The 24,011-nt window shown below is 40.3% G+C and overlaps 1 protein-coding gene across 1 annotated transcript; it reads left to right on the top strand.

The window, feature by feature from the left end:
• Nucleotides 1-285: 285 nt before the first annotated feature.
• On the top strand, nucleotides 286-23,215 carry igsf5b (immunoglobulin superfamily, member 5b). Its single transcript, XM_034224574.1, is given in 11 exon segments — nucleotides 286-412; nucleotides 1,670-1,765; nucleotides 4,065-4,111; nucleotides 4,113-4,380; nucleotides 7,487-7,614; nucleotides 9,262-9,427; nucleotides 10,420-10,551; nucleotides 13,065-13,092; nucleotides 14,272-14,360; nucleotides 15,154-15,221; nucleotides 22,618-23,215. Coding segments are annotated over 10 exon segments (1,086 nt in total). The 5' UTR covers nucleotides 286-412; nucleotides 1,670-1,716; the 3' UTR covers nucleotides 22,729-23,215.
• The last annotated feature ends 796 nt before the right edge of the window (nucleotides 23,216-24,011 follow it).

The following is a 24,011-nucleotide window of genomic DNA, read 5'->3' as shown; positions in this document are numbered from 1 at the left end:
CATAAAAAAAGCCAAGGATATTGACAATTAGGGTTTGAATGAATTTCATAACCATCCAAAAGTTGTTGAGATCTTTTCTTCTGGACAACAAGCTGCTTGTGTGACTAAAGTTATCAAAGCATGTCATCCTTCTAAAAGATATTCTGCATTTCTGCTGTTTTTATCATCACCTCCTGTGTCCAGCCCTATTTCTTTGTAGAGGGTGGAGGTCTGCTTGTAAAGCCCCCTGGGAAACGGAGCCTTACGAGGGGCATTGTTTGCACTCTGAGTCACTCTGTATTTCCATGTGTGTGAAGCACGGGGCAAAGTTCCCTCTGAGTTTCGGGTAATATTTAACAGGGAAGTTTTGGGAAAGCATGAGGAAGGAGCAGCATCGTTGACATGTATCCACGGGTTGTGACACCAGACTGAGGTGAGTCACACCAACACAGTGGGACTTATGGTTATTATTTCACTGAACTTGGGGAATTTATTCAGGATATGATGCTTTCTGCTGTGTGTCAAAAGAAACTGCATGCTGCAAGATATTTATACACCAGATGTCAGGGATTTGACGTAATGATACTCTGATATGAGAAGTTTCACCTGTATTCAAGATTACAATTTGTAGTAAGATTTCCTTACTTTACTGTCCTATCAAGGCAATTTTCATTTAGGAATTTATGTAAGCTAAAATAAAAAACTGAAATCATTTTTGTTACTCCAGTATTTTCCAATTTCACTCCTTGTGTACAATTATCAAGCATTTGACTGTGACAGTGACCTTTAATTTGAAAAACAAGATATCACATTTTCTTTATAGAGTGGTGCAGAAACAAGTCCTAAAACCCGGAAATAATTAAGCTTTTTTACATGTTCCTGATTGGTCTTAATGGTTGTTGTTTTTTGAATGTATTTTTGGTTTTGAGTCTGAAATAAGGTCTGAAGCTGAAGAGATGTTATTGTCATTTCATTTCACTTATAGCTTACAGTAGCATTCACTTTTTATTTCTGGCAGTTGTGGAGCCAATATTATTATCTTGTGATTAGTTTAGCTCAGAATGAATTCAAATCTTACAATATATTTTTTTCCCACACTGTCCTCAGCTTTCTTTAGGAGACACTTTACCAAGAACACATTTTATTTCCAGGATATGAATATATATGTAACACTTTATATACTGTATATGTTTTTTAAAAGGCTACAGTTAAGCTCTGTAAACTTAAATGCAATTTGGAGAGACTTCACTTGAGTATTTAATTTTCGGTATTCAGTTTGAAATGTACTTTTTACTACATGTATTTTATTGTTTTGCTTTGAAGATTAGATTGAATGAAACTTAACATAATCCACTTATAATTAAACGTGTATTATTATAGGTTAGGATCAACTTTATTGCAGTATCTCACGTTATTTGTAAAGGCTCTTCCTTTAGCTTATGCCTCATTTAATTGATGAATACTATTATATATGAAAAATATAATAATATTTAGAAATTGGCCACCCTGCTGGAGTATGTCTACTTTTGGCCCTTTAAGTATATTGTTATGCTAATACTTCATTTATTTGATTTGAGAACAATTCTGATTGCAGGACTTTTACTCGTAACAGATGGTTTTACACTGCTTTTCTTAATTAAATTACTTTGTATACCTCCGGCTGAGAATAACTCAATTATTTTGGTTTCAGGTCCATGCAGCGTTGAACAATGGATTGACTCGACAGACTGATTAAACATGGACTTATTTTGTCTGTTACTGCTCCTCCTCTCATGCAGCATTCAAGGTGAGAGTTCAGCTCAGAACAAACAGCAGCTTGTTTGAGTGTTGGTGTGTCACACAGCGTAATGTGCATGTTCGGCTACATCTAGTGCATGCTGTGCTTTGTGGCAGCGCGTTTTAAAATAAACCCACCCTCTGATTAGAGCATGTGATCTATCTGCACTATATCATTAATTTTCTTCCAAATGGCGGCCTATCTAGTTAACAGTAAGATGTAGCCAGTGGTAAGGGGACTCGTGGTCCCAATAGGAGCATGCATTACGCTCATTAGATTGCAATTCTCTGATTGCAAAGAAAATTAATCTCCGTATAGGATGTCCTAGATATTTCTCAGGCCTAATTTCCCAAACGGATGTCTAATTTATGATTTGCATGCTGAATGTGAAAGGTAACACAGTTATACATCACCTCACTGCAGTGTACACATCCACCCGAGTGCAGTGATGTGTCTGTGTGTGCATGTGTGTGTAGTTGAGGAGTAGGCCCTCACAGTAGTGCATACTGTGTTTTTTCTCATGGAGACTTTTTCTATTTTAGCTCTAATGTTGTCCTTGTGGCTTTATCAAACTGCAGGGTAGCATAACCTGCAGAATAATGCCTCGCATGCTGCCCACAGTTACAGATTCATTTACACACTCCTATTTTGGTTGCTATTTCTTCCCTAAATCCTGTTCGCCCTCATTCATGCACCCGGGCAAATCACCCGTCTCCATCTGGACAGCCTCAGTAAGAAAGAGATTTAGGTAGTTGGGCTGTCAATGTCTTTCTTTGTCTCTTTATCCTCTAAGGCTTTATTTCTTCTTTCTTTCTTTCTTTCTTTCTTCTCTCTCATCTTTCTCTTTTCATTTTACTCAATGTCTCTAATACACTTGGTCCTCTGACATAACAAAAAACAAACAAAGCAAGTATAGCCGCCATTTTGTTCTGGTCTTTGAGCGATATGGTTGAAATCTACTTCCTTGCTCATTCTCAATGATATTTATAGGTTTCCTTAGACATCACGTTAGGACATTTCAACTCGGATTTCAAGAATGTACTGTACATGCTCTTTGCATACACTGTTAAAAATGTCTCGTAGCGTAAAAAACTGCAATAAAAATATAAAATAATTTACAGAACAATATGTATTTTTACTCAAAAGTTCTTTATAATGTAATGTTTCACATTGAGAGTAATAATCAAATGTCGCAATTTTGCAACTCTAAAATGCAGCTATTACAATTTTAATGTCATTCATTTTGAGATAATATTTGAAGAAGTCAGCTTACTCTGCTAAATGTGCACACCGATGCTAATGTCACTGCAGCATGTGACTGTTGTTAAACTGCTTACATTCAGAATATAGGTCACTTGGGTTTCCCTTACTACTGCTAGTTTGTATATATCGCCAGCTTCTTAAATATGATTGGCCTCATATTATTTTGTTATGTGTATGGTCTTTTCAAAGGGAGAATATTGTGGAATACAATAACAACTATACAATCTGCTTTTGCTGACTGCCTCGGTCAGGAAAACATGGGATTCAGCAAGACATTTAGATGTGGCTCCCCTTTGTCTCGTGCAGGCTAATTTGGCTGAACAGCACCCCATCTGAGTATCTCTGTATCTCCGACCACAGCTTGCAAACTACTTTTACAAAGGGGCGCCATATTTTGTCAGCAATCAAATCAGAGCAGATTGGTTTCAGACAGAGGGTGAAAAGAGGTGCTGCAGCACAGGCAGTATGAGAAAAATATATTTTTGAACATTAAAGCATGGAGACATGTCACAGTAGAGGCACAACAGTACATACTAATATAGAAGAATTGGGAGGGATGAAACCCTCTTTTAATGGTCACACATGGAGAGCACACAGCACACAGAGTGACATTTGGCCTCTGCATTTAACCCATCCTAGTACCAGGAGTCTAGTACTAGGAGCAGTGGGCAGCTATTGCACAGCGCCCGGGGAGCAATGAGAGTGAGGGGGGAAGGGGGGTGTCCGGTGCCTTGCTCAAGGGTACCAAGGCAGGGCAGGAGGTGAACTGGGACCTCTCCAATTAGCAGTCCACACTCCATATTTTAGGTCTGGTCGGGGACTTGAACCAGCGACCCTACAGCTCCCAGTCCAAGCCCCTACTGACTGAGCCGCTGCCAGACATATGAACCTGAAAACAAGATATTTTTTAAAATATATTTGTCCCCAATACTCAAACTCTCACCAAGAAAGCAAGTCAGCGCATCAGCTGATGACTTGATTTGTTTTGTTCCACATTGAAAATAAATGTGTTTAACATCTGTTTTTGATTTGGATACTTTATCAGTTGGAGCTGCGATGAAGCTGTCTCCTGAAGCGCTGACCGTCCTGCGGGGGGGGGGACGCACGGTTCACCTGCAGCCCGTCCAAGACCAAGTGGACCGTCATGGTGTGGTTGCTGGACGGCACGGCGGTGCTCACCATCTCCAAGGAGTTTGGCGTCCTGCCGTCCGTCCACCCTAACGTGACGGCAGAGAAAGGCAGCGTCTCATCAGGAGACAGCTGGGTGTTTGTGCTGAAGAACACTGAGCGGCGCAACCAGGGACAACTGACCTGTGACCTCCAGGGCAGCGACAGGAGAACAGCCAGCCTGTTTGTACAAGGTATGTGTGTGTGTCAGAGTGTGTACATGTGTTTGTAACATTGTTTTGTAGCAGTAATACAGAAAGTTAGTGTTTACTTCGGCTGCAGAGATTTCAAAGTCTTACCTGCAAATGAGAAGTCTCAATTGCAAACTGAGAGATCAGAAACACACTGATTTAACCTTGACGAGACAAAAGAAGCGTAAAATAAGAAGGGACAAAGCAAAAATCATGTAGCTGCTTTCATTTTGTATACCCCCACATTGCTGTCTCTGAAACACAAAGAGACAGAGAGCATTTCCCCCCAGTGTTCAAAGCGCTCATCTTAATTAAAGTGCCTTTATTCTAATTTCTTTGAAGTGGGGATTCAAGAGTGAGGGTTTTCTGTAAAAGCAACTGAACAAGTGCAGTCTATCGAGGGTGGAAAATCATCTACTGGGCTGTGTGGATGAGTACAGATGCTCAGACATGTTGATTCCACTCTGTGACATTGTTAATGACCGTGGGGGGGATATAAATACCAGGTGGAAAGCTGGGGACTCCTCGACAGTCAGACCGGTCTGCAGAGCAGGATTTACACAGCTGAAGCCAGTCGCCCTTCTTCTCCTCTCTGTAAAGAGTCCCGGCTTGATAAGAATCAGTCATTCTCTGCAGTTCTGTTAGTGTTGATATCTCAAGCTTGAGAGCTCTGCAGCATTTTTGGGACTCCCTGGTACTAGTAACCAATACAATTTATTTTTAATAAAAATAAATATAGGTGCACCAGATTGATTTATATATATCTTTTAAGAAAAAAATGTTATGCCCTACATTTCCCCCCCAAAATTGAATTAAATATCATATTCTTTTGTTTTGTATGAAGATGATGCGCTGATATAGCTATATGAGTGAAGATAATACAGTACATGCTTTGAACTTCGAGATAAAGCTACTGTATGCAATTTTCTAAGCGGAGGACATGCAGCATATGATAGATCGCTCATAACATTCATAAGATAATCGACAGAGACTTGACTTTTACTTTAAAAAACGACTTGTAAGCATCTTTGGGTTTAAAGGGGCCCTATAATGTTCATATCTGTATTTTGTGTCTCTGTGACATGTTTGTAAGCTTCAATGTTCTCCGGTCTTTTTACTAAAGCTACAGCACCTAATTTCACCCTCAGTCTGAAGCCCAGTCTGCTCTGATTGGTTAGCTGGCCGGCTCTGTTGTGATCGGTCAACCCCTTAGAGATTTCCCGCCCCTTATCCTACCACGTACAATATGTTTGAGTGCTAGCCAATAGAAGCACAAGTGTTACATATTGATGTCACCATGTTACGGAAGTAAACAAAGGAGTCAATGGAATATATAAAACAACCCAAAAAACAGAATAGGGCTTCTTTCTGTGTTCCTCTTTGCTGATGAGAGGGAAGTCCAACTTCTCCAAGGAGAGCAGAGAAAGATATGTACATGTTTGACCTCATAAAAGGGATGATCAAAGATAGGGACCCATCCCCACTCACTCTGATAAGTTTTATACAGCCTTTTTGTTCAAAGATTGCCATGTTTGGACTCTTTTGACCTTCAGCTTATTTCCACCTGTACAAACCTAACTCAGCAAAAAGAAAATCTGCGTGGAAACATCCTCTCTGCAGAAAAGCAAAGGGAAACAAAAAGCAATGACCCATCACCTCCAATATATTACACAGAGAGCCTCCATCGCTGCCAACGCCACAAATCCGCACTGACATATGCAGCCATTAACAGTACTGCAGGGTGAATCAGGCCCTCGAGTCTGGACGCACAGGATCACTATGGCCTGACACAGCCTTTGAATTAATTGTGCATCCTGGCACGCCCAGTTAACAGTCAGCAACTCTGCCTGTGATTTGTGTACTGCAGCTTCAGATATGCTGCTGGAGCGGAGTCACAAATCCACCGCCGCCTGGCTGCCTCTGCATGCTATCGTCAACACTCCCTGCTTTAATTGTCCAGTATGAGGATGATGTCAATATGACAACACACTCCTGCCTGCTTATTCCTCTCACTCGCTTGCACATTCAATTGACTAAATCAATACGGTTGTATGCACTGTTGAGCAGGTTCTGCAGTGAAGGCTGCAGAAAAGGAGAAGTGTTCAATACAACTCAAAGAGCGAACATGCCTGTGATGTTTGGTCCGCAGAGGCATAGCACCCTCCTCATTGGAGTGAATTCACTCCCACACACACAGGCCATGGGTTATCATGCAAAAAAGAGTTCTGCGCACAGATATATAAAAGTCTCAATGCAGCAAGTTCCCCTGCAGAAAGCATCACCAGATCAGAGTTATCTGAGGACTCCGCGCCTCTTAAGGACTGCAACAGCAGCTGAAAGTCTTTTCCCTACAGTGATCAACCAACCTTACGAAACCTTATTTCAGGGATCACTTAAATTTGGAGCTTAGGGAGAGAGTGCTGATGGCGTTCCTTTCTCACTATTCAGACGTATCAATCTGCCATGATCGCCCAGAGCTGCTCATCAGTCAATGCAAATGAGGCCCGCCAACCTTTAACAGCTCTGAGTTAATTCTTCCTAGAATTGGATGGTACGATGTTTATGACACCAAAATCAGGCATCAAATAAAAGCTCCTGGAGCAAAGGGACTGCCAATAATGCGTACAAAACATCTGAGGATTTTGAACCTAAATCAACACAGACATGTCATCCGCTTAGACAAAGCACCGGAGCTTCTGTAATTATCTTTCTGTCTGTAGCAATTGTCTGTTGCATCTACCGACTTTCGTTCTGCCAGACAATAGACTTCACATGAGATACTATATCTCCCGAGGCCTTAAGTGGCTTATTTGGCTGGCAGGGAAGGAGATGAAGGGGAGAAGAGAAGCATTCGTCAGGCAATTGAGACTTTGAGACATGCGATCAATCACCCGGGACGAATGAAATCTGTCTCTTGTAATCGAGCGGGCCATCTGGAGAGGTGATGCTCATCTTTGGGTACAGAAACATGCATGCAAATAACAGAAACACATAGATGCCTAACAGCTGTAGGTATACATAAACCTATAAGGTACATACATATTCATACATGCAAGCATATAAGTACAAAATGTACAAGTGTGTAAATGTACTTCTCTTCTGATTGCAGAAAAGGGCAGCGTGAAAGTGACCGGGGACTCTACGCTGGTTTTCAAGGGTCAGTCAGTTCTGTTTGGATGCCACGCTGCGGGATGGTACCCTCTACCCACTCTGCAATGGCATGTGAATAACAAAACAGTGAGTACACACATCCTCCTCAGTACTGTCTGTCTGAGAACTAACCACAGTTTTTCATATTAGAGAACAGCATCAATGTTGCTAATGCAAAGACACACAACTTATTGTGATATTGTAGAAGTGGTGAGCCAAATCAACATGCTAATCCCATTAAATAAAGCGCTAGCAAAGCAGCGTGTTGAGCTTAAATGCCCAACAGATTGATTAAGACATTTCTAATCAACATACAGTAGGTGTGATGGAACCACACTCTAAAGTAGATCTAGTGTTAGGGTTTTACTAATATTAGATGTAATGAAAACAAGCCATTACATAAAGCCTGAACATTTCTGTGGCAGCGCTAGCTAGCTGTCTTTCTCCTGTCATTGTACATAAACCAGGCTAACAGGAAACCCCTGAACAAAACTTAAATGTCTTAAACTTCTGTCAACTTGAACTTAAATGTTATGTATAATATGTTGAATAAACGTTGTGGTGAAGTAGGTCAAGTAATAAGTAATAAAGTAATAAAAATGTAATGATATAGTATGTCGAAAACATTATTAAAATGTTGTAGTATAGTAAGTCAATAAAAGTCATAATATAGTTGAATGTTAAGTTGAAATAATGTTTCGTCAATACAAAGTCAGAGGAAATGCCATACTCTTGTCGGTCCAAAAAAAAGAAAGACACAAGAACTACGATCTTTGACAAAACACATACGTTTATTAACACAAGTAAAGGGTGAAACATTCAAGGAAAAGGGACATGAGATAAAAGCTTCTATTCAACCACAGATAATGGTTCATAGTGTCCAATACAACATTATATTTTTTTAAACACACATTTCCCCAAAGACCTGAGTAGAGTACTCTAAATTAAATAACATCACAGACCTCTTTGTGAACATTTTTACTCAAACCACTTTCATTTTAAGTGCCCGTGTAAATAAGTACATGCTGTAATTGTGTGCCTGCAGAGCCAGATAAGGTGCATTATAATTTTCAGGCTTTCCGTTTCTCTTCCACACCCTTTATGAAACTGTCCTGTGCTTTTACAGCGGTCAAAACAACATCAAGTTATTACCATTTATTACATCTGAAAAAGACACCCTGCTGTAAAATGTTCTCAAGTGTAATTGTTTGGTTCTAATGGTATTAAGCCTCATTACACTGGTGGGAACTACAGCCGGTGAATGCACCGTTCAATTGTCTGGATACAAATCTGACAACAGATGAAACAGATGTGACATATCCGGGGAGCTCAGCCTTTTTAAAACTCAGCAATTTAACTAAAACATGGTCGCAGCCAAAGATGGAAGACAGATTATTTACTTCAGTAAAAGTAGCAGTAGTTTTTTTTCTAAATCCTGCGCATGTGTTGTCAAGTTGATGAAGATGTATTTCATTTGCATATGTGTTTTTATATTTGAAGCTGCAGTACGTTTCACCTAATGGAATTGTTTTGGGCCGTTGTACCTGTCGACGACCGTAGAAAGCACTATGTATACAACGTACTTAAAACACAAAAAAAACATTTGTTTTATATTTTCACTTTTGGTCTTATACAGTGTTTTCACAGAATAACAGATACATCCTGTCTAGTTAGATGTCCACCATCCAAATGAATAAACAGAATACAAATAAACTAATTATCTCTCTCTCTAAGGTGAGCCGGGGTGATTACAACATCAGCAGTGAAGAGTCGGGGGAGAGCCTCTTCACTGTGAGCAGTAACCTCAGTGTTACAGCAGCAAAGAGCTCTTATGTGGATTGTCTGGCCTCTGTGTCTGCACTCCGAACACCGCTGAGGAGCAGCTTCCGCCTGACAGTGGGTGAGAGGACGAATTCACTGTGTTTTTCATTAAATAACACAACATATTTTCTCCGTCCTTGCTTCAGGGTTTGAAGGGTTTGTTATCATTGAAATCCGTTACAGGTACCATTTTAAAAAATCTAACCAACTCTGAGTATCACAATATAAAAATAATGTAACCTGATTATATATCAATAAGATGTTTTGTTTTACTTAAAGAGGCCCTATTATTCTTTGGGGGGTTTTCCCTTTCCTGTGGTGTGTGTTCTATAGGTTTGTATCCATGTAAATGGTCTGCAAAGGCTAACATCCCTGTGTTTCTCTCCCACCCCCACACCCCCACCGTGACATCACTATGTAACACTCACACGCTCCAAGCAGTCGACTAATCACAACACCATCGAATGGAATGCAAATAAATAAAAGTATCATTGCATTTGATATTGAGGTAGTCCAAAAGTAACAAAAAGTAATCAAGTCACATTACTTTTATATTGTGACTCACAATATAAATGTTTCTACACGTAACTAGTATTAGTAACAGAATACATTTTTAAAGTAACCCTCCCAACCCTTTAGATAACATAATTATACAGTGAAGAGTCTCTCTTTGCTCCGTCCTAGTTTGGTTCTCTGTCTCTTCATTTCTTCTCTCTTGTTTAACCCGCCTCTCTTTGTGTGTTTCACTTTGTTCTTTCCCCCTGTGAAGCATTATTATTGAAGAATAGAGTGGAACAGAAATAAGCTCTCAGATCAAAAACTGCATGAGTTTGCATCAAAGAGCCTCAAATACAAATGCATTATCATCTTATTAATGTTCCATGTGTAATTCTTGTTTTACATTTTTCTTATTTAAATCTACTCTGCAAAAACCCTCATGCACACCACTGCAAATGGAAAGCAAATTGAACCAGGCTTTCTTTACACTGTGTCTGCATCTCTGTGATTGGATTGCAGAGTAACAACATTGCTTCAGCGTTTCTTTAACCCACATGTGGCTTCCTCTCTTAGTGGCAGAGGTGGTGCAGCTGGAGGACGGCTGCACGGTGCCTCTGGCAGCGATGGCCTCTCTCTCTGCGATTCTGCTGCTCCTCCTGCTCTGCATCTGCACTGTCCTCTGCTACAGACACAGGAGACAAGCAAGTATGCACTTCTCTTTTACTTCAATTGGTAAAAAAAAAGAAAAGACGTCACCTCCCCCCACACTTCTTCCAGTTGATTAAAGTATAATGAAGAAAATGGGGTGGTAACACGCTGAGACTCCGCACTACCCCACGATGGCCTTCACCAAGGGCACGGAGTATATTTTCTGACAGAGGAAGAACATTAGTTGTCAGCACAGAGCATTTGTTCTTCTTTTGAAATAGCAGCAGCACAAAGGTTAGAGAAGTGTGTGTACTGCGTGACTTCAGGGTGTGAAATCCAAGGAAAACTGGGACAATTCCAACAGAAGGGCAAAGACTTGTAACCTTAAAACCCACAGGAAACTCAACTCATGAGAAATAAATGTACAAAGATATTTCAAGGTTCAAGGCTTTTATTAGTCATACGTACATAGCTACAGTGTAGTTATGACGATGAACATCTTAGGTCACAGGCTCCTCCAACAGAGCAACACAATTAAAACAGAAACACAGAACAAATAGTGCAAGTCAATACAAAAAGAAACAGAGTCAAATAGTGAAATAGTGCAATAAGAGTCTACAAGTGATTGGAAAATGATATATTAGATAAATAATTTGTAAATTGCAGCCAGATTAATGTTATGGAGTTTGGGGCTTGGCGAGTAACAGATTACATGTAGCAGAATTACGTTATCTGGATACATACAAAGGTAACTGTATTCCCTTATAGTCTGCTTATTTGCAATAGGCTAGGCCTAATCAGAATAATGTCAAGTCCAGATTCAATGTTGTTTGCATAAGTATGGCTGTATTTTTCGTTTTGTTTATTTAATAAGTTAATTTCAGGACAACTTTGGACATTTTGTTTGTTTGTTATGAGTTTTAAATAGATTTTGAAGAGAGAGAGAGAGAGAGAGAGAGAGAGAGAGAGAGAGAGAGAGAGAGAGAGAGAGAGAGAGAGAGAGAGAGAGAGAGAGAGAGAGAGATAGAGAGAGAGAGAGAGAGAGAGAGAGAGGCTTGGTTGCAATACTGTAGCTTATGCAATTTAGGCCTATAAATGGTTTATGTAACGTATGTGCCAGTGTGTCCATGGTTTTGAGTCTGTGTGTGTGTTGAGCGCAGCGCCGTCTGCTTTTTGCAGTACAGTAACTAAAGTAGGACTAAGCATACCGGTAGTTTCTGTGGACCTGTCTGCCCGTTTTGTGTGGCATTGTTTGGGATGACCTAATTAAAATAGCGTCCCCCCAGTAAAAAAATCCCCACTACACCACTGCTTATAGTTAAATAAACGAAGACATGCATTCATCCATGAAGAAGCAAACTCGAGAACAAGAATCCTGCAGGTTCACATCCTATCTATAAACCCAACAGGATGAAGTGCTACTGACTGACTGACTGACTGACTGACTCCAGGTCTAACCATGCATAGGGTGTTAAATAACAAATACAAATTGAATTACGAGCGATAGCTAGCTAGATAGCTAACATTCGCTGGCTAGCTTTTTAGATGGGTAACTAATATAAGCTAGCTAACCAGGTAGATAGATAGGGGGCGGGGCAACATAAAGTGAATAGACGCTATTCTCTCATTCCCCATACTGCTCACAACCCAGATGATTTGTGATGAATCCACACTTTTTGTCACCTCTCCAAACAGAGAGACCGATGCTTTGCCAGGTCGTAGCGCTAAAGTTGTGTGACGTTGTAAAAAAGTCTGGCCAGGGAAGAAGAATCTCCAAAGGGGATCGTTGTTCTGTAGCACGAGGAGACGGAGGAGGCCTGTTTGTGCGCGATAACAAAAAAGTGGCCCTAAATCACACATTTGGAAGTCAATGTAATCCCCATGACTGATGCAGGACCATTGCGAATCATGGCACTGGTTTAGAGCTAAGGGATTATCATAAAGCAGGTGTGACCTTTCTCCCGCGGCGGCTGGTTCTGCACCTGAGATGTCTGATTCTTCGTCTAAATTAACTTCACAAGGATGTTTCACATGTTAGAGGATGTGACATGCCTCCTAGCCACTAAACTGTTCTTTGAGTAATCCACCTCAATGGGGAGAAATGTATGCTTTGTAAATGTTGGGGAAAAAAGGGATCTTATAAAGTCACCCTCAAAGACTTTGGCCAGCATGACAGCAGGGATTTTAAATATAATGACTAAGGCAATTCCTCTCGCTGTAAAAGGAGCAGTTTATACGTCTCCTGAGGCGTGTGCACCATCTGCACCATTGTTATATTGTTGTGTGTTTTCACCGCGACCAGGAGGACCTTTGGCAAAGCTGTGCGACAAAACTCATTAACACTCAACTCCAGCTTTCTCTGTTGAATTGAAAACTGACTGGAGGCGATGATATTAGTGAAGAATACAAAACTAATAAACGCAGGGACATTTACAGCTTTCATATTGCTGCAGACGCAGTGAGCAAGCACAATGGTTTTGTGGTCAATGTACTGAGAATAATAAAGTTAAAGCTGCTCACGGCTCGTAATAGTTCTTTAAAGTTAATGCCTCATGTTTTTTACCTTTCAGAGCAGAGCCCACAGGAGGCGGCAATAAGGTAAGATTTAAGAGCTCTGCTTCTTCTGCTTTAGGAGGCTGTTTTTAAAACAAAGAAAACATGGGATTTTCTCCACATTTCAAACTAACAAAAATAACTTTAAGATCAATTGTGACCTGAGGAGAAAGCAGCTGCCTATAACCTGTGAAAGAGTAAGAGAATCACATCTGTAATGAGCTCCATTTTTACTTCAAATAAGGGAATATGCAGGTTCAGGGAGTAATCGATTACATGTAATATGATTATGTAATTAGGATTTAAAAAAAGGAATCTTTACTCCCTTACAGTTACATAAAAAAAGAACTAATCGGATTACAGGTACATTTTTAAAGAATAGTGATTACTGCCAGGTTCCACATTTTAAAATATAGATTAATATATTATAGGTATACGTACTGCCTGAATATTTTTAAACTATACATATAATTTAAAAGGAGAAAAAAAAATGTATACTAAATATCTTGGTTACTTATTTTCTAAGATCACATTTTTCTGTTGTCTTACACAGAGTATTTTGTATGTTGTTCCTCTACTGTCACATGTCTCCATGCTTTAATATTCAAAAAGCTCTTTATTTTTCTCATACTGCCTGTGCTGCAGCACCTCTTTTCACCCTCTGTCTGAAACCAGAGCCCAGTCTGCTCTGATTGGTTAGCTGGTTAATGTGATCCATAGTGATGTCACTATGTTCCGGAAGTAAACAAACAAGTCCAATGGAGGTTATATTTCTTCTGTATTTTGATACTTAAAAGAGGTTTCTGATTTTTTTTACAACTAGTAATTGTAATGGATTACATTTCAATAGTATAGTAATGAATGGGCTCGGCTCTTATTGTTCCTCATTATAAAAGAAAATTGAAGACATGAGTTTGCAATAATCATTACATTTTTTAACAGCTTAATTAAGATTCAAATTTTCCTCGGCTCATTTAAGAAGCAGATATATTATGCATTATTTGTCTAGGCAGCTGAGACACATTTTATAGCTTCCCCTCTAATAAAATTCACTGACAAATGATGATGTACATTTTTTGTATCCATCAAATCACTTTATGACAACAAAAAACAGAGGCGCCTGATATTCTGAAGCTTTGTGAGAAAATAAAATGGTCTGCCTCTGCGTATCCCAGCTAAATGTTTAAATCCTTTCTATTGGACCGCTCATCTGGCCATTTGCAGGTTTGGCCAATCAGTGAGCGGGAGAAGCTTGGTTGCTGAGGCGACAGGGGGGAAGGTCAACCTGGGATACTCGAGTGAGGGCCCCACAGGTGAGAGAGGGAATCATTGCAACCGTCAATTTCAATTTATCACAATGGTTGTAGTCGAATAGTAAAAAATGATCAGCACGTATGTCTTTTCCTGACCACTATACCTTAGCCTCAGAGAAAAGAAGTGAACAAGAATATATCAGGGTTGCGGACAAATTGTAGTTATTTCTCAGTAAATGTCCTATGGTGGCCGACAGGGGCAAACACTTACACATAAGGAGAAACTCGGTGCACATTTAAAAATGCAAAAATATAAAAAGACAAATGTGCCAAAACATCTCCACCAACTTGACAACACATGCGCAGCTTTTAGGAAACATTCACCAACTTGTATGATGATGACAAATGCGTAGCGTTTACTTAAAGTGCTGCATAAACAAAATGCTGCACTTACAAAAAACTGCAAGAAGCTCAAAACACAACGGAAACTATGGGACACTAAAAAGGGATGCACACAGCTGGGACTGGAGCGCTTGTTTACTTTCGGGATTATAAAGTTGACCTATCATAGAGTTGACCGCATTCCAGGACTAACAGTAACACATACAATGCTTTAAGGAACTACTTGCAAATGGTCAGTTGAGCAGCCACAACCCCCATTATATGTAGGATTAAAAATCTATCAAATCATATTTAGATATTTTTTAACTCAGACAGAAACAAAAGATGGAATTAGACCCAGGATGCTGAGTTGACTTCTGAGCCCTTACAATGCTTATTTCCTACTATTTAGCTGCTTAACATCCGAATTGTGAGATAAAATCTGGATGAATTGCTGTTTCTCCCCCTGCAGACCCAGCTTACAGCGAGCTAAACCTGGAAACTCGTAAGCAGCAGCAGGACTTTGTCAGCGTTCTCAAGGTAAGAGAAGGTGGGAGGGCAGAGAGAGTGAGAAAGAAATAAAAAGCCACAGAAAGACATCCTAAAGGTCCACTGCAGCAGAAAAATGTTAATTCTGCAGTTGGATTTTCTGCCACCTCCTCCTGTGTTGAGAAGGAAATGCTGTTGCACCACCGCTGGCCTCCCGTCCTGCTCCCTGACAGCAATGTAGAATATAATGCTTTTTGGCACTTCATGGCACTATTTTTAGCATTCGGGACTCTGTCTCCATCCTAAATTGAGCCCTCACTGAGACGCACAGTTATTACATTTTTGTCTGTCAATGCTCCTCTTGCCCTGTCATTATTCTAGCTTGTCAAAGATGATGAGCTTAGGGCGGCAGTGGTTCAGTCTGTAGGGGATTGGACTTTGGACCGAAGGGTCGCCGGTTCACGTCCCGATCGGACCAAACAATACGGAGTGTGGACTGGTACTGGAGAGGAGCCAGTTCACCTCCTGGGCCACTGCCGAAGTGCCCTTGAGCAATGCACCTAACCCCCAACTGATCACTGGCCCCGGCTAGACTGGCTGCCTCCGCTCTGACCTCTCAACTGCATGTGTGCATATAACTGTGTATTTATATGTGCATGATGTAAAAAGTGTGTACTGTGTGTATAAACCTGTACCAGTATAAAAATGCATGTGTACGACAGAGTGGAAAGTGAATTTCTATAATTGAAGGTCCATCTTCTTCTTTGTCTTTTTGAGCATCAGGCGTTTTTCCACATGTAAGGTCTCTGTGTGCTTTTAAAAATGTATTATTTGGTATTTTTCACTTACTGTAAAGAGGTCTTATTCTGCTCATGTTCAGTTTCAGAGTTGTATTTTGAGGCCCCGGCCACACGAGGACGAAAACGGCTAAACGCATAGGATTAACGCAAACGCAATCGCAAAAAAGTTTCCGTCCACACGCAATATTCACCGGATAGTGTCTGTCCACACGAGACAGCTCCATTTAGCTCCGACCGCTGGAGAAGCTGCAGTACATATGCCGAGCCTGTACGTGGCGCTGTAACTTCCTCCACAAAAGCAGCGAAGAAGCATGGTTGTCATGGTTGCCCTTCTGTTTATTCTCCACGGTGGGGGCCGATTGATTGATTGATTGATTGATTGATTGATTGAAAAGTGTATTAACAGCTTGTATATTGGGTACAGTACAGTACAGCTCAAAACATACAATTGTTAAGGGGATGCAGACCAGAGAAAGACTTTCGTCTTGTTTACATCAGGGTCCCCCATTTCCAATTCATCATATAAGACATATTTGACATACAGATGGCTTATTTACAATGTACATACAGATGGTTTTTTACATACAGATTGCTTATTTACAATTTTCATTTTAGATTTCGTTCTAATACATCCTAACCGGACATTTAAGACATACCAAGTCTACAGATATACAGTTAGTAACAGAGTCTAAAATGCGAGTATATACATAGATGGGGTGGGAAGCTGTCCATTGAACGACAGGTTGAGATTTGTACCATTACCGGGGCCAGTTTTGCAATGCTCTCCCCCGAAGGTGCTCTTTAAGAGAGGTTTTGAAGGTAAGTATAGTTTTACTTTCCTTTACAGTTGTGGGAAGAGCATTCCACCTTGATGTGGCATAATTGCGAAACGTGTATTCCCCCTTTTTTGTGCCAAATCTGGGTTTCACATGATTTGTGGAGCTCCCTCTGGTGTTATGATCATGGTATTCCTTGACCTTTGGGAAGAATTTTGACATGTACATGGGTACCATAGAGGTGTAGTGGATCTTGTAGACCAGGCCCATTGCAAGTAGCTGTACTCTGTCGTCTACTCTAAGCAGGGCTCTCGACTAACTTTTTTCACCATCCTCCCGGAACCGTCCCGAAATACAATCCAAGCCGTCCCGAAATTAATGTGGACCGTCCCGAATTTAAAATGTTAGTTTTTCTACATTATCATTAGTTACAATCATTCAAAGTGACCTTTAACATAAATAAAACATCATACAAATCATTAGATGATAATTCATCAACCTTTTTATTTGAGTAAATCATTCAATCACATAAACAAGGCCAAATATATTTAAACAAACACATAAACGAGAAAATTATTCTAATATTGAATCCAATCAAGTCCCATCCAATTAACAAACAAATCCAACACTCTGTCCTGAAGACAGAACCCAGAGTAACCACTAACCAGGATGACAGTCTGTAACACAGTCAGGAGACCTTTACAAACGGCCCCGCCCCCTCGCACACAGATGGGAGAGAGAGATCTCGTCTGGATTGGAAAGCTCGAAAATACATCATAGACGCATGTTGTAGTCTTATTGCATATTAGAAACGGAGTTGGTGAAACTAAAACTGCGATATAATGTGTATGTAGCAATAATACATATGACATATTTTTTAGATGTCCCCAGTACCGACAAAAAGTCCGATAACGTCGGAGCTTAACGTTACCACTGTCTTTAATAATTCCGGCCCGGGGTCCGTTTAATACCGGGGCTCGGTACCCATCCCTACATGGGGAGAGGCGCAGCATATTGCTAAGGACTAAATACGATGGAGGGTTCTCTTCTCAGCCTTATTACCCATAGGGGATGAAGAGGAGTAAGGCAAGGCAAGTTTATTTATATAGCACTTTTCAACACAAGGCAATTCAAAGTGCTTTACAAAAAATGAAGTAAGTAAATAAAGAGGCCGGCGCTCCAGGGTCTGGTTCTGCTGTGCGTTTTTGTGATGTAACGGTAAAACATTTCAGAATTCCTCCACGGGATGCCATTGTACATCACTCAATCCGCGAAATACACACACTCAGTACATAGCTAGACCCGCAAATGTGCGTGCCAGGAATTCGCGGGCACAGCCAGCTGTGTGGCTGGCTGACAGCCAGCGGCACAGCTGTAGCCACGTACAGTGTGTGTGTGTGTGTGTGTGTGTGTGTGTGTGTGTTGTGTGTGTGTGTGTGTGTGTGTGTGTGTGTGTGTGTGTGTGTGTGTGTGTGTGTGTGTGTGTGTGTGTGTGTGTGTGTGTGGGTGTGTGTGTGGGTGTGTGTGTGTGTGTGTGTGTGTGTGTGTGTGTGTGGGTGTGTGTGTGTGTGTGTGTGTGTGTGTGGATGTGTGTGTGTGTGTGTGTGTGTGTGTGTGTGTGTGTATGTGTGTGTGTGTGTATTTCGCGGGTTGCTAAATATTTTGTGCGTGTGTGTTTATGTTGACAAGGAGGTTTAATAACTGTGCTACACAAAACGTGCAGTCGGTTTCATTTTCATCGCCGTTTGTAGTAGAGTTAGCAGGGTATTTTTATTTTAACTCTCGTCCCAAATTCGTCCCAAAATTATTTGATATCCTCCCCGACACTATTTTTTTCGGCCCCGGGACGACGGGACGTCCTTAAACTCGAGCCCTGACTCTAAGCCATCCTAGGTTGTCAAAGTGGGCAGAGGTGAGGTGGGTTCTAGATGAAAGGTCAAGCAGTAGTCTGACGAGTTTATTTTGCGATGTTTGAATTTTTATTTTTAGCGCCTTGGAGGTGCTATGGTACCATGACGTGCAAGCATAGTCATAGTACCCTTGAATGAGTGCTCCTGTCAGAGTTTTCAGGGTGTTTTTGTTTACCAGAGAGGAGATCCGGTATAGGAATCTAGTTCTTTGATTGACTTTTTTTATTACATTGGATGCCATTTTGTCACAGGAGAGGTTTGCCTCAAGAATAGATCCTAGGTATGTAATTTCCTTCTTACTTGTGACAATAATGTCATCCACTGCAACTGAGAAGTCGTCGGATTTGCTGAGATTATGTTTCGAACCGAAGAGAATGGACTCTGTTTTACCCAGGTGTAATGATAATTTATTATCGGCGAGCCAGGTGCAGATTCTGCCGAGCTCGGAGCTGAGGGTTTTTTCAACCTGCAATCTGCTCCTGTTAGAGACCAGCAGGGCTGAGTCGTCCGCGAACAGGAACAAGTTGCAGTCACATGCTGATGACATGTCATTTACATAAATTAGGAACAGTAACGGACCTAATATGCTTCCTTGTGGAACACCACAGCTCACTGGGAGGGGGGGGGGACAGAGTACCGTTTACCTCCACCATCTGTTCTCTCCCCTCCGAGGGAAGCGGGCAGAGTTTTTCGCCAGTCAACGTGTATTAAAGTTTAAATCTTCCGGACAAAATTATAAAAGTGCCAGTCAAAGGTCTTCTTTGTTATTTATTGAGCTTTAAAACAAATGAATAACGACTCTATATAATATAATAATAAAATACACGGAGCCTCTCTTTTTCCTCCCTCTCTTTGGACAGCGCCAGTGTCTGTCTCATGCAGCAGCTGATCCAGTAATGAGTGACCCGGCCGACAGTAAAAATAAACATATTTATAACTAGTTTAGGTAGTTTGAGAGGTGTCTCCGTCCTGTCAGATTAGACTTCATTTGCGTTTATGTCCATATCGAGAGAAAGATAAATAATCTGAATTCAGTGTGCAGTTTACTTTGACGCGGGGGTGAGCAGCAGAGGTGGGGAGAGGCGGGGCTATTGCCTCATAATTATCAGAAAATGATCGTATAGGGCGTACACACGGAGCCGTTTGACCCCCCAGAGCGTTGCGTATGGCGTTCTATCCACCTTGGGACCCGTTATCGTTTCCACAGTCGTTTAGTGCCGTATTCTGTCGTCCTCGTGTGGCCGAACGGTCTATATGACACTAAACAGTAACGCAAACGACCGTTTTCGTCCTCGTGTGGCCGGGGCATGAGTCTCTACTCTGACATGTCCCCATGCTTTAATGTTCAAAAAGCTCTTTATTTTTCTCATACTGCCTGTGCTGCAGCACCTCTTTTCACCCTCTGTCTGAAACCAGAGCCCAGTCTGCTCTGATTGGTTAGCTGGCCAGCTCTGTTGTGATTGGTCAACAGTTTAGAGATGTCCCGACCCTTAGACTATCACCTACAATGTGTTGGTGCGCTAGCCAATAGATCCATGAGTGTTATATGATGTCACTATGTACCTTAAGTTAACAAAGGGGTCCAATGGAGGCGTTTCAGGCAGTTCATTAGCCCCTTGCGTTTTCCTTTGACTGCCAACAGCTGCAATTCCTGAAATCAACAAATACATTGTATTGATTCCGGATACCAAACTATGTTGCTATCTTTCGTAATTTACTGGTATCAAATAATAATAAATGGAGGTACTGGTTTAGGTTGCCTGTTTTCCAATTACATCTGCTGTTGCTGTTGAGGTCACAAGTTGAGCTCTGATTCACTGTCTGTGCAGTAATGACTCTGAGTTTGGTTATAGGACGATTACCTTATCTGCAGGTAATAAATGTGTCGCTTACTTCCTTCTGCGGGGGGATTGTACACGGCATTATTTGGAAACACAACATCTTCCACAGTGTCACTGCAGCTCTTTGGTAGGAGAAAGGTTTAAGTACAAGTGATTTTGCCTCCTTTTTCACTGACAAAATTCAGAAAATCAGACAAGCAGTCAGTGCCTCTGCATCAGGAACAGCAAATGTGTTGTCCCTATGTCCACCTAACATCAATTCAAACACCATGACACAATTCCATCAGATTAATGATAAAAACCTAGAGGACATTATTCAACTTCTGAAATCCTCCTCCTGCTGCCTTGATATTATTCCAACAGGATTTTTCAAAGATGTTTTGCCTTGCATGGCCTCAGATCTACTTCATATAGTAAACAAATCTCTTCACTGAGGTATTTTTCCACAGGCCCTGAAAACTGCAGTCATTAAACCGCTCTTAAAAAAGAATAATCTAGATGCTTCAGTAATGAACAATTACAGGCCCATATCAAACCTCCCATTTCTAGGTAAAATCATTGAAAAAGTTGTTTTTCAACAGTTGAGTAATTTCTTGCATTTAAATAACTGTTTCGATGTGTTCCAGTCAGGTTTTCGTCCAAACCACAGCGCTGAGACTGCTCTTCTAAAGGTCTTTAATGACATCCACTTAAACACAGACAGTGGCAGAACTTCAGTGTTAGTATTATTAGATCTCAGTGCTGCGTTTGACACTGTTGACCACAACATATTACTAGACCGACTGGAAAACTGGGTGGGACTTTCGGAAACAGTTCTAAATTGGTTTGAATCCTACTTAAAGGACAGAAACAACTTTGTTTCTATAGGTAAATACACATCTGAGTTGACAAATATGACATGTGGGGTTCCTCAAGGCTCCATCTTGGAGCCTCTTCTCTTTAACATCTACATGCTACCACTGGCTCAGATAATGAAAAACAACAAAATAAGTTACCATAGCTATGCAGATGACACACAAATGTACGTAACAATTTCACCAGGAGACTATGCTCCAATTCAAACACTGAGTAAGTGCATTGAACAAATCAATGACTGGATGTGTCAGAACTTTCTCCAATTAAACAAAGATAAAACTGAGGTAATGGTTTTTGGAGCCAAGTCAGAACGTATAAAAGTTAGCGCTGAGCTTCAGTGTGCAATGTTCAAAACAACAGATAAAGCCAGAAATCTAGGTGTAGTCATGGACTCTGACCTGAGTTTCAACAGTCACATTAAAACAGTTACTAAATCAGCCTACTATCACCTAAAGAATATATCTAGGATTAAAAGACCAATGTCACAGCAGGATTTGGAAAAACTTGTCCATGCCTTTATCTTCAGTAGACTCGACTACTGCAATGGTGTCTTCACAGGTCTCACTAAAAAATCTATTAGAAAGCTGCAGCTGATTCAGAACGCCGCTGCTCGAGTCCTCACTAACACTAAGAAAGTGGATCACATCACTCCTGTTCTGAAGTCTTTACACTGGCTTCCTGTTTGTCAAAGAATAGATTTCAAAATATTGCTACTGGTTTATAAAGCACTGAATGGTTTAGGCCCAAAATATATTACTGACCTCCTGCTAAATTATGAACCATCCAGATCTCTCAGGTCTTCAGGGACTGGTCAGCTTTCTGTCCCCAGAGTCAGAACTAAACATGGAGAAGCAGCGTTCAGTTATTATGCTCCAAATATCTGGAACAAACTCCCAGAAACCTGGAGGTCCGCTGCAACTCTGACTACTTTTAAATCCAGGCTGAAGACTTTTCTTTTTGCCGCTGCTTTTAATTTAACTATTCATATCTTAAACTGCACTGTAACTTTTATCCATGTATTTTTTATTTTAATGTTTCTTTTATTAGCTTTTCTTTTTAATGACTGATTTTAAATGCCCTTTTCTTAATGTCTTTCATTTTTTGTAAAGCACTTTGAATTGCCTTGTGTTGAAAAGTGCTATATAAATAAACTTGCCTTGCCTTGCCTTGCCTTGCCTTACAGAATATGATTGTCGACGATATGCAACGCTGCAGAAAATGGCCTGTTTTACTGTCACTAAAGGTGAATGTAATGGTGTGTTCAGGTCCCCGATGTGGTGTCCTCCAGCAGCCGCTCTCTGCACGACGACAGCCAGGCACAGGTGTGTCTCTCAGAGGAAACCGACAAGAACATCAGGAGAATAACCACAGTTTAATATGTTTAATATGATATTACTTGATATAAAAATAATGTATACTTTTGTTCGTAAGTGGGCCACTAACAAGCATGTGTACGGTGTAATGTTTTATGTTTTTTTATAACAAGGCTAATGTTATGTGCGTAAGTGTACTGCACAATTATTTTTGAAGTTATATTTGAACAAACTACTAACGATAAGCTGATGCAGAGTTCAACTGACAAAAGAAAAGGTTGCTTTGTCTCCTAACCTAAATATTATAAATATATATATTTTTGTTTGTCTGCTTTAAAATGTAATGAATTGTCCGTCACTATGCAAATGTACACCTGTTATTATATATCTCTGTGTTAATGTATAGTTTATTGTATACAATGTTAAAACATGCATATCAACCATAAAAAAGGGGATAATGACAACGGAGAGATTTTCTTTTCATACTGCTCCTTAATTTCAGATCCTTTGTAACTGGTCAAATATAACAATTAATAAATAATTTATTACATTTATTGTTATTTGTTTACCTTTAGCATGTAATGCATCTTTAAAACTTTTAAACAGTTTTTTGGAATAAACACAAAACACTTTTAAATATCCTTAAGGCTATAGAATTGCGGACCAAATTAATACATTATGTTGCATTTCAAGAAAAAAAATAAAGCTTATTTGAACTTTGGTCTTGGTTTTGCAGCTGTGGGACTCCATTTCTATTTGTACAATTTAAAGCAATTAAGTTAATTGCTGGAATCTGATATTGCTGTAATATGATCAAACATTTTCTAGATGAACGTAAATATTTAATTTGAAGGTCAAATGATCTGAAGAGTTCCATTATCAAACTGGCTGCGCACAGGGCAACTTTTGTGTTTACTTGATTCATTTCGGATGCAAAACCGCGCAAAGGTGACCGGTGAAAGCAGATAGATATTGATGATAATGTTGATGTAGACGCTCTCCTCTAAATATGGCGGCACTGCTGTTCCCATTCCTTTTTTGTCACTTGTGTTTCCCTCGATTCTACTGATCGGTAAGGTTTGATGTTCCTTTCTTCCACACAAAGTGTTTGCTGAAGTAGATTAATATTAAATAAATAACATGTTCCCGTTACATGTAAATGTGTCTCTGCACTGAAATCATGATGACTAAGAAAAGAGTCTTCCTCCTACAATACTTCATCATTATCAAAGTCGGCCATCATTTTTAATCTAATCTTGTTTCCAGGGAAACCATAATCCAAGATATGCCTCTTTTTCCATTTCATATGTGGAGCTCAATGAATTCCCCAGTAATGGAAATGAAAT

The sequence above is a fragment of the Gymnodraco acuticeps genome, unplaced genomic scaffold (genome assembly GCF_902827175.1).
Source record: "Gymnodraco acuticeps unplaced genomic scaffold, fGymAcu1.1, whole genome shotgun sequence".
In the NCBI taxonomy this organism is placed as follows: domain Eukaryota; kingdom Metazoa; phylum Chordata; class Actinopteri; order Perciformes; family Bathydraconidae; genus Gymnodraco; species Gymnodraco acuticeps.
Note: the sequence above shows the minus strand (reverse complement) of the source record. Positions and strands in the feature narration are given on the sequence as shown.